At 37.4% G+C, this 16,688-nt stretch overlaps 1 protein-coding gene across 1 annotated transcript; it reads left to right on the forward strand.

Annotated features, from left to right (window-relative positions):
* Positions 1-3,235: 3,235 nt before the first annotated feature.
* LOC128524867 (delta-type opioid receptor-like) lies at positions 3,236-12,198 on the forward strand. The gene is made up of 4 exons (XM_053497470.1): positions 3,236-3,296; positions 3,559-3,773; positions 8,735-9,087; positions 10,854-12,198. Exons 2-4 carry the CDS (start codon positions 3,568-3,570, stop codon positions 11,384-11,386), a joined length of 1,092 nt encoding a protein of 363 aa, XP_053353445.1. The 5' UTR covers positions 3,236-3,296; positions 3,559-3,567; the 3' UTR covers positions 11,387-12,198.
* The last annotated feature ends 4,490 nt before the right edge of the window (positions 12,199-16,688 follow it).

Below are 16,688 nucleotides of genomic sequence, written 5' to 3' on the forward strand. Positions count from 1 at the left end.
TAAGATAAAATGACATCTATATAATCCTACATGTTGGATTCTATCAGACTAATAAATGTACTAACAAATCTGCATCACTTTGAACACTGTGAAACCAAGAAACCAAGAACAGCAACACCACCACCATACTGAGAATGGTATGGAGAAGTCATGCTTGAGCTGTTTATCTCCAGGCAGACTGTGGATTCAGTGCCAGCCAGTAAGAGCTAATATTTTGCGGCTCACTTACTAAATCACTTACTGTATAGAAAGTCATGATTTTATTTACTTTATAAAGTAAAAGTAGATGGTCTTAGCCCACATTGTCTTTTTAAAATAAAAACTGCACAACAGGACAGGCAACAAAACATACATTTAGTGCTCTGTTTGGCATGTTTTGTAGGGGAGAGAACATGACATGAATTAATAAAAACTTGAAACTTGAAAAAAAAAAGAAAATATTCAATTCAGCGCTCTCTCTCTCTCTCTCTCTCTCTCTCTTACTAATAGATTCATTTTTGTGCTACTGATGGATATAAGATTTTGGTCCACTTATCATTAACTAATTGCGCACACATAAAATGGAATACAATTTTAGGTTTTAATACAAGCCTACATTTTTAAGCCCTGCAACACAGTTGAGCATTTGGGCTAATGCAATGAAATCAGTCTGTTTATTATTCATTCCATGGAGTCTGTACGGAAAATTGCCACTGATTTAAATAGAGCTAATCCAATTTCACCCAGAAGGAACCATCATGTATTAAGACCATGTAATAAGCACATCAAATATCATCTAAAGAGCTCCCTTGAGTTATAGTCATTAAAATAATCAGGGATGTCTGGGTTTTAATCACAAACACTAGTTGTCTGTCAATCAAGACTCCTGAAAAGCACTGCCCAGTGTAAAATGCACAGTAGAACATCCTTTATGAATAGTCTTTAATGTCATTATACACATGCACATATGTTTACTATAACATACTGTAGTTCTATTCATACTCTGGAAATTAAACTCTCGTCAGAGTGCAGTCGTAGCCACAATATGGTATCGACGGAGAGTGGGTTTTAGACCTCAACTTTTGGATCCAATGCCAAATTTACCCACAGAACCAGAATACTAGGTAAAAAACCCACAAAAATTAGAAGAATATGCAAAGCATTAGACTTTGAGCCCTAATCAACGGAGCACCACCTGCTCTGCCACCCGGTCACCAAGAAAGGTTTGCAGATTTAAAACATAAAATAATTTAAAATAAATTAATAAATAGAAATTCAACCTAAGTTACACAAGTTCAAAACATGTATTAAACCCTGATTAAGTGATGCTACATTGACAGCCCACATGTCAAATGCAAAATTATGGATATGAATTTTCGTGTTTGGCTGACAAAAGAGTAGGCCTGAGCACTTAAGTGTTGGCCATGACAGTTATGTACACTTGCTATAACCTCGCCATTCATTTTTAATTAAACTTGATTTGGTCTAAAAAATGTACCTCAGAAATGAATGTGGAATAAAGAAGTGAGCAGGTTTCCGAGTGGTTTGAACACAAGTTAAATTTTCAATGAAAATGAAGAGACATATTTACCCAATAGACAACTGCATACAACAATCTACATACTGTATTACATATTTCTACTTTCTACTTTTATCTTATTTTATTGCAACAAAATTGTAGTTTTTTTTTTCCATTTTATTATTTCCTATTAGCATTTCGTCTCCTCATTTCTTTTATCCTTTTCAAGGTCAGAAACACTTGTGTAAGCATTTCACTGCATATCATACTGTGTATGGTTGTGTATGTGACAGATATAATTTTTAATTTGAAATAGTTTGAAGGAGATATACTTCCCGGTATTAAACCGCTCCATTACATTACATTAATAATGCACAAATTATCATTCCTCCCTTAACTAAAGAATAGGTGATAATAAATATTAGTCTGATCAGGTGTGTTTGGGGCAGCATGTTAATGGCCTTGTACCTCCAGTTTCCAGGTTTGATTCCTGCCTCGGGGTCTGTATGCATGGAGTTTGCATGTTCTCGCTGTCCGTGGTGGGTTTTCTCCAGGTAGTCTTGTTTCCTCCCACAGTCCAAAGAAATGCAGATTAGGCTAATTGGTGTTCCCAAATTTGCCATAGTGTGTGGGAATGGGTAAGTATTCAACCTCGTCCAGGTTGTACCCCACCTCGTGCCCTAAGTCTCCTTGGATAGGCTCCAGGCCCCTTATGACCCTGTATACAGAATAAAGTGGTATAGACGATGATGAGGTGTGTTAGGAACAGGGAAAACACTAAAACACACAGGACAGGGCAGTACCCCAGGACCAGAGTTGCAGGGTTGGACCAAAGGATGGTTGAAAAAACTTAATTGTGCGGCAGCCGGCATGGTTAGCACTGTCGTCTTGCACCTCCAGGGTCCGGGTTTGATTCCCTGCCAGGCTCGATTCATGTCACTGTGTGCATGGAGTTCACATGTTCTCCCTGTGCTTGGTGAGTTTCTTCCTCCCACAGTCCAAAGACATGCAGATTAGGCTAATTTGCATTTTCAAATTTGTCCGTAGTGTATGTGTGTGCCCTGTAATGGATTGGCATCCTGTCCAGGGTGTTCCCCTGCCAATTGCCCTAAGTCTCCTGGGATAGGCTCCAAGCCCGTGCACCTTGAAAACAGGATAGAGCGGTATAGAGGATGAGTGAGTAAGTGAATTGTGTGGCATGGCACACAGTGAAAACCAGACAGATTAACCATCTTACTTACTTTTTCACTCACCCACTGACTGGTTAATAAGAAGCTGCTACTATAAATCAAGACACCCCTGGGGGCGGAAGGTACACATTATAGAGAGCATTGAACTATAGGTACTTAAAACAGTTAGATTCTAGTTTTCATACTATTTTATTCTCAGAATATTAAAAACAAATCTTGTAAAAAAAAATTTACTGTGAGAAAAAAAGGTTTTTGTTTTTTTCTTAAAAAAAAAGGTTTTTGAGGTGCACTTTATCTGGTTGTTAAACATGTGATTTAAAGAAACGTCCCCCCATAGGAAACCATGCCTGGAGACACAGATCATGCCTGCGATCACTCGGGATGTGTGATGTCATGTATGGGGGGACAGAGTGGATGAGGAGAGAGAAATAGAAGAGGAGACGGGTGGAGGAGTCGGTGCGCACTGGACTCTCCGCGCTCCACGCGTACGGACAAAGTTTACCTGCTGCGCTTTTTAAAAAACAAACAAACAAACAAAAAAAAAAAACCCGAGGAACAGCAGCCGTGCTTCTTTCTGCACTGGTTTTCCTGTACCTTACAGCATCCAGGTAAGTCCAACCCTTCCAAGCTGGACACATACTGTAATTGATGTGTACTGCATGTTGGAAATAGAGAACTATTGATTGTTACTGGTTTTTTTTTTTTTTTTTTGAAGACGTTTTGATAAAATCGTACTAGAGCGGTCGCGTTTAAACGACTTGTGTGAGGTGTTTCAGTTTTGACGCTTTCGTTTTTATGAAACTTTATTTTTATCCGACACCGCATGATGCGAGATTGCACCTTGATAAGTTGGTATTTTCTCCCTGACAGCGCGGGGACATGGACTCGGACCTGGTGGACACGTTGAGGGAGGAGAAGTGTGTGTCTGAGTGTGAGCTGAACGCGTCCGTGAGCGGCGAGGCGGATCCGCGCAATGTGCCGCCGGAGTACATGTCACCTCTCATCCCCGTCATCACCGCCGTCTACTCCGTGGTCTTCATAGTGGGGCTGGCGGGGAACTGCCTGGTTATGTATGTCATTATCAGGTAGGGATATCATCAAAAGTCAGAAATATACAGAAGTAGACATACAATCATCGACGAAAATCAAGACAAGCTCAAAAAATATGCACACCTGATCAGTTTATAAATGAAACAATGTGTGTTCGCGGGTTAAATCCCTTTTAGTAGCAAACAACAAGCTTCTGGCAGAATGTTTGACCGCTCCTCTTTGCAGAATTGCTAGAGTTCAGTTCACTTTGGTGGTTTCCTGGCACAGACTCGATGTATAATTAAGCACGGTCTACAAATTTCCAATAAGTTTCAGGCTCTAAAAGCTTAAAGCCGTTCCACTAACATTTATGAGGTGTGTTTAGCGTCTTGCGGGAACACAGAATTTTGTACGATCGACTTGATGAATCAGTGCCGCTCAGTGAATTCCATCTCCACTTTGATTGCCAACAAAACAGCTCCAAACATGATGCTACTACTGTGTTAACTGTTTAGCATGGTGGTGGTAGCATCATGTTTTGGAACGCACCATTTTCACTGAAAAAAAAAAACTCCTCCAAAACATGATGCTACCACCACCATGCTTAGCAGGGGGTGAAAGCCTTATCTTATTGCTCCAAACATATCTATGGTTAAAACTGTTCCATAAGGCTTTTTCTTTATTTGTGTGGTCTGCTGAAAACAAGCCGGAAGGTTTTGATTTTAGAGCTTCTTTCTTTCTTCTTTCAGGGCAATAGAAAATTTGCTTGACTTTCAAGAAAGACTCTGGTATTCCAGCATCTTTCACTTTATGGCATGCTTGTGCTTTGGTGGTGTCCTGGGTGGTTCCTTACCATCAAGACTAATTTCCTTTTAATAGAGGGTGAGAGTTTGGCTCTTTGCCCAAACCTTGGCAAAGTGGCTACACCTCCACAATATCTTGTACTTATGTAAAATTGTTGTAACTCATATTAGGATCTGCTGGTCTTTAGAAAGCACTCTAGGAGACATTCCTGAATTGTGTAATTCTGCCATCTTCATTTTCAGATCTGCACTCAGGTCCTTGGACTTTCCCGTTATTCTATGTGTTGCTTAATTGAAAGAGTGCCCTTTTTATGTTGGTCCAAAGAAACTACCAGCTGTAGTTTATCATTATCACTAACAGGAAGCTGAGAGGCCTTGGATTTGCCTACAAGACATGGTCTTTTTTATAGACATGTGACAGTAAGACAGGTCGTGCGCCCTGTACGTCTGTGCCAAAGGTACAACAATACATCTTTGTATGCATGCACTGCTGTAAAAATGTTTGGGTGTAAGATCTCTTCTGGTATTTACACAATGGTCTAATGTCCAAGTTTTATAAGGGTTGTTCAAGTCAATCTGGGCCTTCTGATTGTGCAGAATTATGGAACACTGGTATGACTGCCTGCATCATGGCTGAACCGCTGGCCTCTCAGGAACTCCTTTATTGGCCCAAACATGTAAAAGTGGCTTGAAGCGAGGTCAGGACTATACTGGGGATGGGGCAATAACTCCCAGCTGAGTTCCTGTAATGTAAAATTCAATTCAATTTGTATTTGTGAATGATTGCGTGCACCGTTTCTACAGACAGATACATCTCTTCCACAAATTGAAAACAGGATTCAAGGATCAGACCTTCCACTCACTGAATGTTCACAGAAACAGTCATGGCATGATCATTTACCAATATGCAGCCTTATTTAATGCATTAGCACCAATCAAATGTTTTACAGCAAATAAGAATCTCATCACCATACTGTGTCTTAAAGTCTTCTGTTAATGTCTATCTGGACATTCATCAACGAGAAAATGAATTCAAGTCCCAATTTGACTTGAATGTCCCTTGAATTTATGACTGCATGTGTACAGATATGGAGACCTGGATGCATTGAAATTTTACTGCATATGGCTTGGAATTGATTTGTTCATATTAATGGAGCAGAGTTTGTGCCATAGGCTACAATTGACTGGGCCTAACTTTAATTAGTTTTAATGAGTGGTATACAGAGAAGGAGTAATTTGTAATGGTGTGTGTGCATGTGTGCATGTGTGTGTGTGTGTCTGTGTGTGCGCAGGGGTGTATGTGTGAGTGTGAGTATGAGAGAGAGAGAGAGAGAGAGCGCATGTAAATGTAGCTATCTAAATGTTCCCGCAAGGTTTGAAATTTGTGTTTTTATAGAAATATTTTGATTGCATTTTATTTCAAATTTCTGATGACAAAATGCAGCTTTTATTAATATTTATGTAATATTTATGTAAGTCCTTACAAGGATAGGAAAACAAATTTGTGTGTGTGTGTGTGTGTGTGTGTGTGTGTGTGTGTGTGTGTGTGTGTGTGTGTGTGTGTGTGATTTAAACCAGCTGTGGTTCTCTTGTGTATTACACAGAATGCTGATATAGGAGTTTTTAATAGCGATGCTGTAGAAGTGTGAAGCTAGAGTTCAATTTATGACTTATAGCTGAGATATATCAACACTAACGCCCGGAGAAAGAAGGGGAGAGAGAGAGAGAATTTTCCAGATTTCCCCCGAGTTACCCTAATGTTACTTACAGGTGATCCTTAAACGCTTCAACGGCACCAAGAATATAAAGTTACAAGCCATCTCCTAGCTCTTTACTGACCTGTCTCTGTAGGATGGAGAGTATTATTTTTTACCTATTTATTATCACTGGACATTTTGAGACGCTGCTTAATCTCACACCTCCTTGGGGAATTCTGTGCTGAAGAGCAGAAGGTTTTACCTTTTATTACTCCTAAACCTTAGTGTGAGTCACAGGTGAGGCCATTAGTAAAGCACTTATACAGTATGCTTGAACTGTATACTATCTCATTCCTAAGTTGTGTTTGATAAAAGCATCTGGCAAAAAACTTATTACACAGTGATGCCTCAGCATTTATTGCTCTGAGTGACTAATTGAATGGTTTCAAATTCAAATCCTGGTTCTGCTAAACTGGCACTGTTGGGTCCACACCTGTTCAGTTCAGTTATAAGTCTCCTTTGGAAATCCAATATAAGTATCAACGTATTAAGCTTATCAGAGCTTCCATATGTGTGTGTGTGCATGTGTGCATGTGTGTGTGTGTGTGTGTGTGTGAGATGGTTGCAATGGGTTCATCTACAGTAAAAGCTGTAAATATTGCCTTCAATACTGTCGCACCAAAACACATGAAGGACAAGGTTAAAATGTTCAATGTTAAATCTGCAGGAAAATATAACAATTCAGTTCTAGATGCTGGATGTGAGTGAATATCTATGTTTGTTTTCATAGCTATTCATGATTAAAGCTTATTTCTTACTTCATGCTTTATCACTACAACAAAGCCTTGAAAATAAATTGCCAGTGCCACTTGAACATAACATACAATGGCACTCACACAAGTGGCATATCATTATTCTATGAATTAATAATAATATTTGGTTTATTTATTTATAAGAGAAACACTACATTGGTACGGCCTATCTCTGTGTGTACACTAGACTAATATCCAGTATAATTTTTGTTGATTACAGCAAAGGTTTTTGCATAAATTTTGCATTCAATCATGAAAACTGGGGTTAAGTTCAGGTTAAGCATTGCAACAAACATAACAAATTTTACATAATGTTCTATAAACAGTCCGATTTGAGTTTAAGATATTTCTAGGCATTTTAATCGGTGGTTCAGTGGTTAGCACTGTCCCTCTGCACCTCCAGGTCCCGAGTTTGATTTCCATGTCTGGTCTAAGTGCATGAAGTTTGCATGTTCTCCCCATGCTTGGTGGATTTCCTCCACGTTCTCCTGTTTCCTCCCACAGTTGAAAGACATGCAGATTAGGCCAATTGGCATTCACGAATTGCCCGTAGTGTGTGAATACATGTGTGAGTGTTGACTGGAGGTACTACCACGGCCATAAAAAAAAATGGGAATAAATAAAGTGGTCACCATTGGCTTCCACAGTTCCTCGTTGGACTTTAGAGGTTCCAAGATAGTTGTAGGGAGGCATTTTAATAAAGTGTAATTATGGTCTTATACAAAACCACCAACATTAGTTGTTTTATTTCAAGGCATAGCACATAGCGGAAAACATTCATGCAACTTTTAAATAAACATCCTAATCAACAATAAATATCATTCCTTTGATAAACAGTTATCACACAATGATCATAAGAACAAATACAATTATCATAGTGACAATTATTAATAACATCAGTAACAGAGGTGGATTGATGCATTTTGGTACTTAGCATAACAGAATAATAGCAATATAATAATCAGCCTTGGGTTTGATAAGCCGAATGAGAAACACCACTAATCTTGGAGATACGCCTTATCTTGTACATGTGCATTTCATTCCCGCTGAATCGTGTTCCAGGGTCTACCTGGAAGCTATCTTATAAATTAAAGACCTACCTTTTAAATAAGTAATTGTGAAAGTAAAGGAGTCTGTTTTGACTTCTAATAAATAATCCAGTCCACCCTGTGCAGTACATTTGTGATGCTTTCTAAAGATTCTAAAAGCCCTTCCTCTGTCTTTGGCATTTTTGTCGGTGATGAGAGAAAATGAATGAGTGGGAAGAGAAAAGAAGCCACAAACAGATGCATCTTTCACTGAGGCTTTTACTTGAAGATCTAATCAGGGGCCTTGTTTCTCTCACTCAAACCCTCCTTCTGTCTCCTAATTGCCGTGATATATTTGGAGACTTTAAATGAATTGCTTTGCTCTCTCTGTTTCTTTATAGAAGGTGGTAAAGTGGCAGTTCGTGTAAAAAAAAACGCCAAAGAAACGAGAATGTCGAAAGAGTAATTTAGAAATGTATAAACTAAAGGGAAAACTTTCGTCCGATATTTTTCGTATGTTTAGAGGTTATAACTTTTTGTTTAGTCACTAGGCATGCTTTTGGTTGCCACTCAGAATCATATGAAAGATTGCTTTGAATATTGCGTTCATGTAGCACTGAAAATCTAACAGTATTCTGATTTTATTTTTGCTTTATTTTTTTGATATATTCCTCCAGATACACCAAAATGAAGACAGCAACCAACATTTACATCTTTAACCTGGCTTTGGCTGATGCTTTAGTTACCACCACAATGCCATTTCAGAGTGCAGACTACTTGTTGAACTCCTGGCCATTTGGTGAAGTCGTATGCAAAGTGTTCATCTCCATTGACTACTACAACATGTTCACCAGCATTTTCACACTAACCATGATGAGTGTGGATCGTTATGTGGCTGTGTGCCATCCTGTCAAGGCACTAGACTTCCGTACACCACTCATGGCTAAGACCATCAACGTGGGCATATGGGTATTGTCCTCAGCAGCTGGAGTGCCGGCTATGGTGCTGGGGGGAACACAGACCAATAACGGTGAGCCATGCCAGATTCACAGTAGAGTAGGAATGAGCTTTTGAGTAACTTAACCAATGAAAACACCAGTGAAGTTAGATATAGTTCTTTTTCCTGGGCCATACTTGATTATTCGGGATGCCACTAACAGGTCTGGACTGGCCATCAGGAGCACTGGAGATTTCCCAGTGGCCTGGCCACTCATATCTTGTGTTTGTACAGTATGTGTGTGTGTTTATGTGTGTGTATATGTGTGTTGCCTGCCATAGCACATGATGTAATATGCTGTTGGGTCAGTGAAGTTGTCAAACATTGTTAGTTAATAAGTCATAACCCTTACCTTTTCTTGCAACGTAACTGTTACATCACCCCCTTGAGCGCAACTCTTCTGAGTTTTCAGGTCAGTGAGTAGCCTTGGTTATAGACAAGAAAACTCTGGTTGTAGAGAAAAAGAAAACGCTGAAAAGAGAAAAAAGCCATGATGCTAGTGGTCATTCAAGGAACTGTATGTTTCAGCACTTTCACATTGGACTCATTTTTCATAACTACAGTTTCCCAATGGTTTGTCCTGACCTTTAGTCACATTCCAACAGAGGTCTACTCCAAGCTCATTGCTGCAAATTGGATATTTAAATATCAAATCTATTTATAGCTAGTAACAAAATGATAAGATACTGTAACTACCCTAATTAATAGGAAAAAGCCTATTTATAACACAGATGCACTAAAAACTTAAAAACTAAAATCCACTTTTATTTAATGTTGTTGTGTCATGCATACTAGTTTCTTTTCCCCATGAAATGTACTTAATATAAACTATATCAATAAATGCCTGCACAGTTTAACAGTAATTAGTTTTATTATTACATTCAGGCTAGACGTTTGTTATTTAAAAGCAAATAATGACACAACTGTAGCCCTCCTCTCATTCTGTACTAGGTACTTTGCTAAAATGTAGCCTTTGTCTAAAAATGTGATATGAAATCCAATTGGAGTTTCCGCCAAAAGTAACAACCACTTCCACCTGCTATTTAATGTCTATATATTCGTTTATTTATTATCTATAACACTTAGCCTATCCCAGGGAACTTAAGATACAAGACAAGATCATTATTTATTTGGCTTGAAAGCGTGTGACTGTTATTTGTGTGGTTTGAAAGACTGTAATTTTTGCCCGGTCCACTCCTGGCCATTATGCTGTAACAGGATTGAAGATTGATATACCTTTGTGAATACAGAACATAGAGTGTAGCAGTAAACAGTCTGATACCAGTATGCTGAGCTCATAATGAGCAGCCCTAGGTTTGTCCCTCTAGGCACACTTTTCAGGAAGCTTTAACTTCTAACCATCAATAAAAAGGCACCAAATGATTTGTTTGTCCAGAAGGATTTTTATGCAATTTCCAGTTTGATGAATATGTGAACTGTACATTATAGTGAGCAAAAGTGTTAGTTATGGTCATTTCAGGTTGCTATACTTATTATTTTATTATTAACAGCCTACTCAAATCTAACTCTGGATGATCAATAAGGGTATATATATATATATATATATATATACACACACACATATATAAAGGAAACACCTGTGTATGCATAGTTTATTTTTTGGACCAGTATATATAAATATTTGATTTGACCATGGCATAATCTTTGCCTTTCAAATTATGATTTCAAGAATCGGGTTTAACTCAAATGATTATTTTTGATTTATACTTCTCGCACTGTTTCAGCACCAATTATCCTCTTTCTTCATTCATTAACAATTTCTCTCTCATTTCTTCCAGGCACCACAGAGTGTGCCCTGCAGTTTCCTGACCCTTACGAGTACTGGGACACTCTAATGAAGATCTGTGTGTTTGTCTTTGCTTTTGTCGCTCCCGTCCTCATCATTAGCATCTGCTACTCTCTCATGCTTCTTCGACTGCGTAGTGTCCGCTTACTGTCTGGTTCTCGAGAGAAAGACCGCAACCTTCGCCGCATCACCCGTTTGGTCCTAGTGGTTGTGGCAGCTTTTATAATTTGTTGGACCCCTATTCATATCTTCATTCTCCTGAAAGCTGTAGTAGCCATTCCTGAGACCACACCACTAATGGCTGCCTATTTTCTGTGTGTTGCTCTTGGGTACACCAACAGCAGCCTCAATCCAATTCTCTACGCGTTTCTAGATGAGAATTTTAAGAGGTGCTTTAAGGACTTCTGTTTGCCAGCAAAGCGAAAGGGAGATAGAGGGGTTGGAGCGAGCAGACTTGGGAGAATTGCATCCAGGCAGTCTCCCCAGGCTGCAGAGAGTGCCCCAAGGACAGCAAAGCCAGCATGACTAGCCGTGGAATTGTCCTTCATCACACAATCTGGAAAAGAGGACTCAAACGCAATGGGACTGACGCAGGTCTCTTCTGCACTCTGATCATTATGCAGCCTACAGATGGTGTGAATGTTGCTGTGACTGTGTCACTGGAAGAGATATAGCACTGTGACAAGACTTGCTATATTACACTCTGAATATAGTGCCATGATGTGAGAGTCTAATGAAGCCTGCTGAGAATTCTACCATCAGCTGCCTAAAATGGTTTTTGCTTTGGTGTAATGATCATATATACTTGTAAATAGGATTTAGTTCTGCTGACCCTTTAAAAATGTGCAGCTGAAAACATTTGGTTTATCTTTGATATCCCTTTCTGGCTGCTCTATTTATGTGGTTAAATTCAGAGACTCTAATCTAAAAAATTATATATCTCTGTTTTGAAAATAGTGCAGTTCATTTATTCATTCATTCATTCATTCTTATATTCCAGAGCAATTTAACAAAGCCAGTCCACCTTATGGCATTTAGGGGAGATGGGAAATGGGGGGTAACTGGAGGACCTGAAGGGAAGCCACAAAGACAGAAGAACCATGAGCAGAAACTCTACTGTAATACAGTTGCCAGAAAATGACAGTACCACGATCTCGTACAATAATTACCCATAAGATTCTGGTTGTTATTTTTTAAATGAATACACTTAAAATAATTACAAACTGCATCTGTCCTCATCAATACTGACTGATAATTATTTAAGCATTCACAGAAATAATTTACAGTGTAGGTTTAAATAAAGCTTTTAAAAAATTATGAGACTCTGGGTTAATAACTTCTCCAAAAGCTGAATGTGCTCCAATTACAGTGATAAGAATGGAGGTACAGTATGAGTTGTAGAGGTTCTCGATTAAGTGGGTGTGAGCTGCAGAGATTGATGATATTCAGTTTTAAATAAGAAACTGTCTACAAATAGGAGAAATTCAATAGTGTTGCTACTCTTCTGAGGAATGGCTCCTTAAATTACAGAAAAAGCTCAGTGTGCCTTGCTGAAGAAGGTGAAAAAAACCTAATAGTATCAACAGAAATCTATTCAACTAAAAATGGGGTAATACAATTTGTTCTACCAAAAATACCTTGCTGCACATCCTACGTTTGTAAAAGTGTTTGTATCCATCAGGATGGTTAATGCCAATGAACTTAACCAACATGAGGCACGTGGAAAACAGATAAGATAAAAAGTCGTTGACATTGGTATTTTTGGCTGGTTTTCTGCCTTGTGCACCAAACAGCCTATGATTCTTTTGGAACAATAAATTTAATCCCTTAGGAATCACATAGGACACGGCTATTCTCAGATGTAATATCATGCTTGAAGAAGAATATTAAAGTAGCAGTCCATTATCTTAAGCTGGAGATATTAAAACCAATAATTGAATAATCTGAAGAACAGAAATGTTTCGGATTGCCCAGGTCAGGTGTTAATCCGTTTGGGATGTAATGGTGTGACCTGAAGAGACTGGCTGTTTATGCAAGAAATCTCTGCGGAGGAATCTAAAGGACTTTGTTTAGTTCTGTTCAGCAGCTACAGAATATATTTGGTGGAGGTTATTGCTAGTGTGTGTCATTAAATGCAGGATCGCACATCATTTCTGTAAAGACAACCAAAAGTAGAATTGTGTAGATTGTTTGGTATAATGACTTGGTTTGAGGTCAGATTGCATTTTATAAATAATTATTGCAAGGATCCTTATAAATCCATGCAGATAAAAAAAGGCAACTAAATAAATGTGCTGGATCATTTATCAGGAACACATGTGCACCTGCACATTCAAGCAATTATCCAGTAATGTGATTAGGAGGCAGCAACTAAAAGCATAAAATAAATGGAAATGGGTCAAGAACTGGTGCCAGATGGGATGGTTAAATTTATTAAAGATTTTAATTTCTAGCAGATTATAGAGTTTACCCAGAATGGTATGAAGACAAACATCCTGTGAGTAGAAATTATACAAGTGAAAAGGTCTTGTATACTGTATGTGAGAGACCAGAGGAGAATGGCAAGTTTGGTTTGAGTTGGTTTGTTTCTGGGCAAGTGCAGTAAATATAAAATAAGGACATGATACGCTTATGGGTTTAAATTTTGACATTGTATGTTTCAGGGATTTGGGCAGTCTGCGTTCAATGTCTATTACCCACAGTTGTTATTGTCAACTTGTTTGTCTATAATATTTATTTCTATCTGTTTTTATTTCTGACATTTTTGCATGTTGGTCCTTAATGTTAATTTGTCTTACACCTACATATATATATATATATATATATATATATATATATATATATATATATATATATATATATATATATATATATATTCTTCTGCTATTCAAACTATACTCTATAGTGCACTTTAAAAGGCCATGTCCGTGACAGTATACTTTTATCTAGCTACAAGCACAACTGATGCATATTTGACATATTTTAGCAGTGTATGGGGAAATACTGTAAAACAGTAGGATGTTTGTAATACATTTTTAGAATCTGTTGTCTATTCATTTGGAATATCATTTCACATTTACTTCAGTTCATTCATATGGACTTTGTTCGCTTTGACATTGATACTCAAATAAAATATTTTTATACATTCTTTCTATCATATTATTCTATTCTTTTTGCATCATTTTTGCTCATTGTGTTACATTACATATCATATAGAGACTAAAGACAAAAAAACAGGAGTACTGTTGCACTGTGTGTGTGGGGGTTGGGGTGGGGGAGGATAGGGGTTAGAGGGTGATATTGCTGGTGTGGTTTGAGTCCAGTGCTTCCCTTTAGGGGGAAAGGTCACTGAAAATCGATATGAAGTTATTCTGACTCATCACTTTTACCCTATGATGGAACATCTGTCTTCCACTGAGCACAGGGGGGGATTAGTGAGTAGATTGATGGATATAAAATGATGTAAATTATATGCTCCGGACTTCACAGTCACCACATATGAAGATGTGTTAGACAGCATCTTGAAACCATCCTTAAAAACACCAAATAAGAGGAATATCATTTAGAAAAAAAATCTTTTCCCCTTTGTACATTCCTGCAGTAGAGCTCCAGAGGCTATTTCTTATCAGTGCCATGACACATCGAAGCTGTTCTAATGGCTTGTGGTGGCTCAACACCTTACTGAGTAATTTTGTTCTTTTTTTCTTTGTGATTTCTCTGTGGTACCTGTAATTTATCACCTTTAGGACCACAGTTGAACATTTAACAGTAATAGACATTTTATTTCCTTCTATGAAATGGAAAATCTTAAAACATGATTTGATGAGCTGAACATAATCTGTACAACAAACTCCTAAAAAATCTGCCTAAAAAACTTCCATCGATTCTTCATTCCTGTGCCATCTTTCCATTCTCTAATCCTGGCCAAATCTATGATTGCAGCATGTGTCTATTCAATACAGCACCATAAAAACTGTATATGTTTATCTGATAATAGCTATTTTATCATGCAGCTCATCACAGAAATTATTTGCTCTTACTGTATGTATGCGAGTTTCTATAGAGTATAATGTTTTCTTGTCAATTTTGATCAGAATTGTTTTAACATTGGACATAGGGCTTAACCTTGACATGCTGGAGGTCTCCAGGTCAAGCAACAAACATTGTATCAGCACTGAAATGTGTGAGAATTTGTACAGATACAATTTTACAATATAATGTGCATATAATGTACATTTCTGTCAAGTATATACTACATATAATTGTATATGTTCCTGTATATGTTCCTGTCATTAACCAATATATCAAATGTATGTAATGGTTTACTGTTAGTATTCATCTCTGCTTCTCCTTATAGAGTGTAGTCAGAAACACTGTCATCAGCATGTTAGATAAATAGGATATGTATTGTAATTTAATTTATTTGAATCGACTAATTTTGTACTGTGTGGCTATCTGGGCTGCTGTAAAGTTGTCACCAGGCTGTAAACAAGGCTAAGCACGTCTATAAAATTCATACGTAAACTCAAAGCTTGTACATACATAGCTCTTTGCCATGTTTGCATACATGTTCCAGTATAAACATGTAAATTTGTAAATGTACCCAAAAAAGAAATAGAGCAAAGAAAACTCTAAACCCTAACATGGTGTCCTGGGACTGTGACTGGTCGCAAAAATGTTTACAGATGTTATCTCTGTGCTCGCATGGTATCATCTATAGCCTTAATAAAAATGACTGCTGTAAACAGATTTTTTCTTTTTGGATTTTACTCATCAGGACTTGTTGCCAATTTGCCAAATTATTGATGATGAAATTATGTTTAACCTTTAATGATGTATTTTAACATGTGTACAATTAATTTCTTTTCAATTTTTTTTTGTGCAAATTTTATAAGAGGGAATTCTACATACAGCATGTGTAGTATTATAACACTTAGAATTTGTAGAATACATATGGGAAAGTAAAATTAAATATATGTTGTACAAAGAAAGGCTGTGCAAAGTATGCAATTTTTAATTACTCAGTTGCATTAACCTGTTTAGTTTGGGTCACTAAATATTATCCTTTTTTCCCCATTCAAAGTGACTTACAATTCAGTTCAGTCCAAGCACACAGCTGGGCAATCGATGGCTAAAGCTAACTGATTGTCTTGCTCAAGGTGCCTAATATCTGAACTTTTTCAACATATTAAAGCATGTTAACATTTGAAGAACATCTAATATGATAATGTCTTTTGCTAACTGTAAAAGGTGGTGGAGTATGTGTGGTCAATTTGTTTAACATTCAGTATTAGTCAAAAGTTTAGACACCTTCTAATTCAATTGTTGCTGCTAGTTTAAATTTCATTCTACATTGTAAAATAATGCTGAAGATGCCAAGATATGCAATAATCCCCTTCGATATTGAGATGTGTCTGCTACTTATGCTCTATAAAGCCTTCCCAACATCTTTAATCTGAGGTACTAATTGGTGATTTCTGAGGCTGGTAACTCTAAATGAACTTCTTTTCTGCAGCAGAGGTGCTTCATGTGTTAGGCCAATGCACTTGACAATACTGGTCTTCTGAAAACTGTTTCAGAACAGCTGATCTTGGTGTTTTGAAATAACTAATGACTGTTATTGTAACCTAATTGCCATATTTATTATTTCATAGTTTTGAAATCAAATTCAAAGTTTGTCACATACAAAACAACACAAAGTATGATATGCAGTGAAAGGCTTATATTATCTTTTTGTAACCTAAAATGGAAAAATAGAATAAAATAGGAAGATAGATTTTTTCCCCTTCAATAAAAGAAAAATTACACTAAGAAAAATTTACATTTT

The sequence above is a fragment of the Clarias gariepinus genome, chromosome 1 (assembly GCF_024256425.1).
Source record: "Clarias gariepinus isolate MV-2021 ecotype Netherlands chromosome 1, CGAR_prim_01v2, whole genome shotgun sequence".
Classification (NCBI taxonomy): Eukaryota; Metazoa; Chordata; class Actinopteri; order Siluriformes; family Clariidae; genus Clarias; species Clarias gariepinus.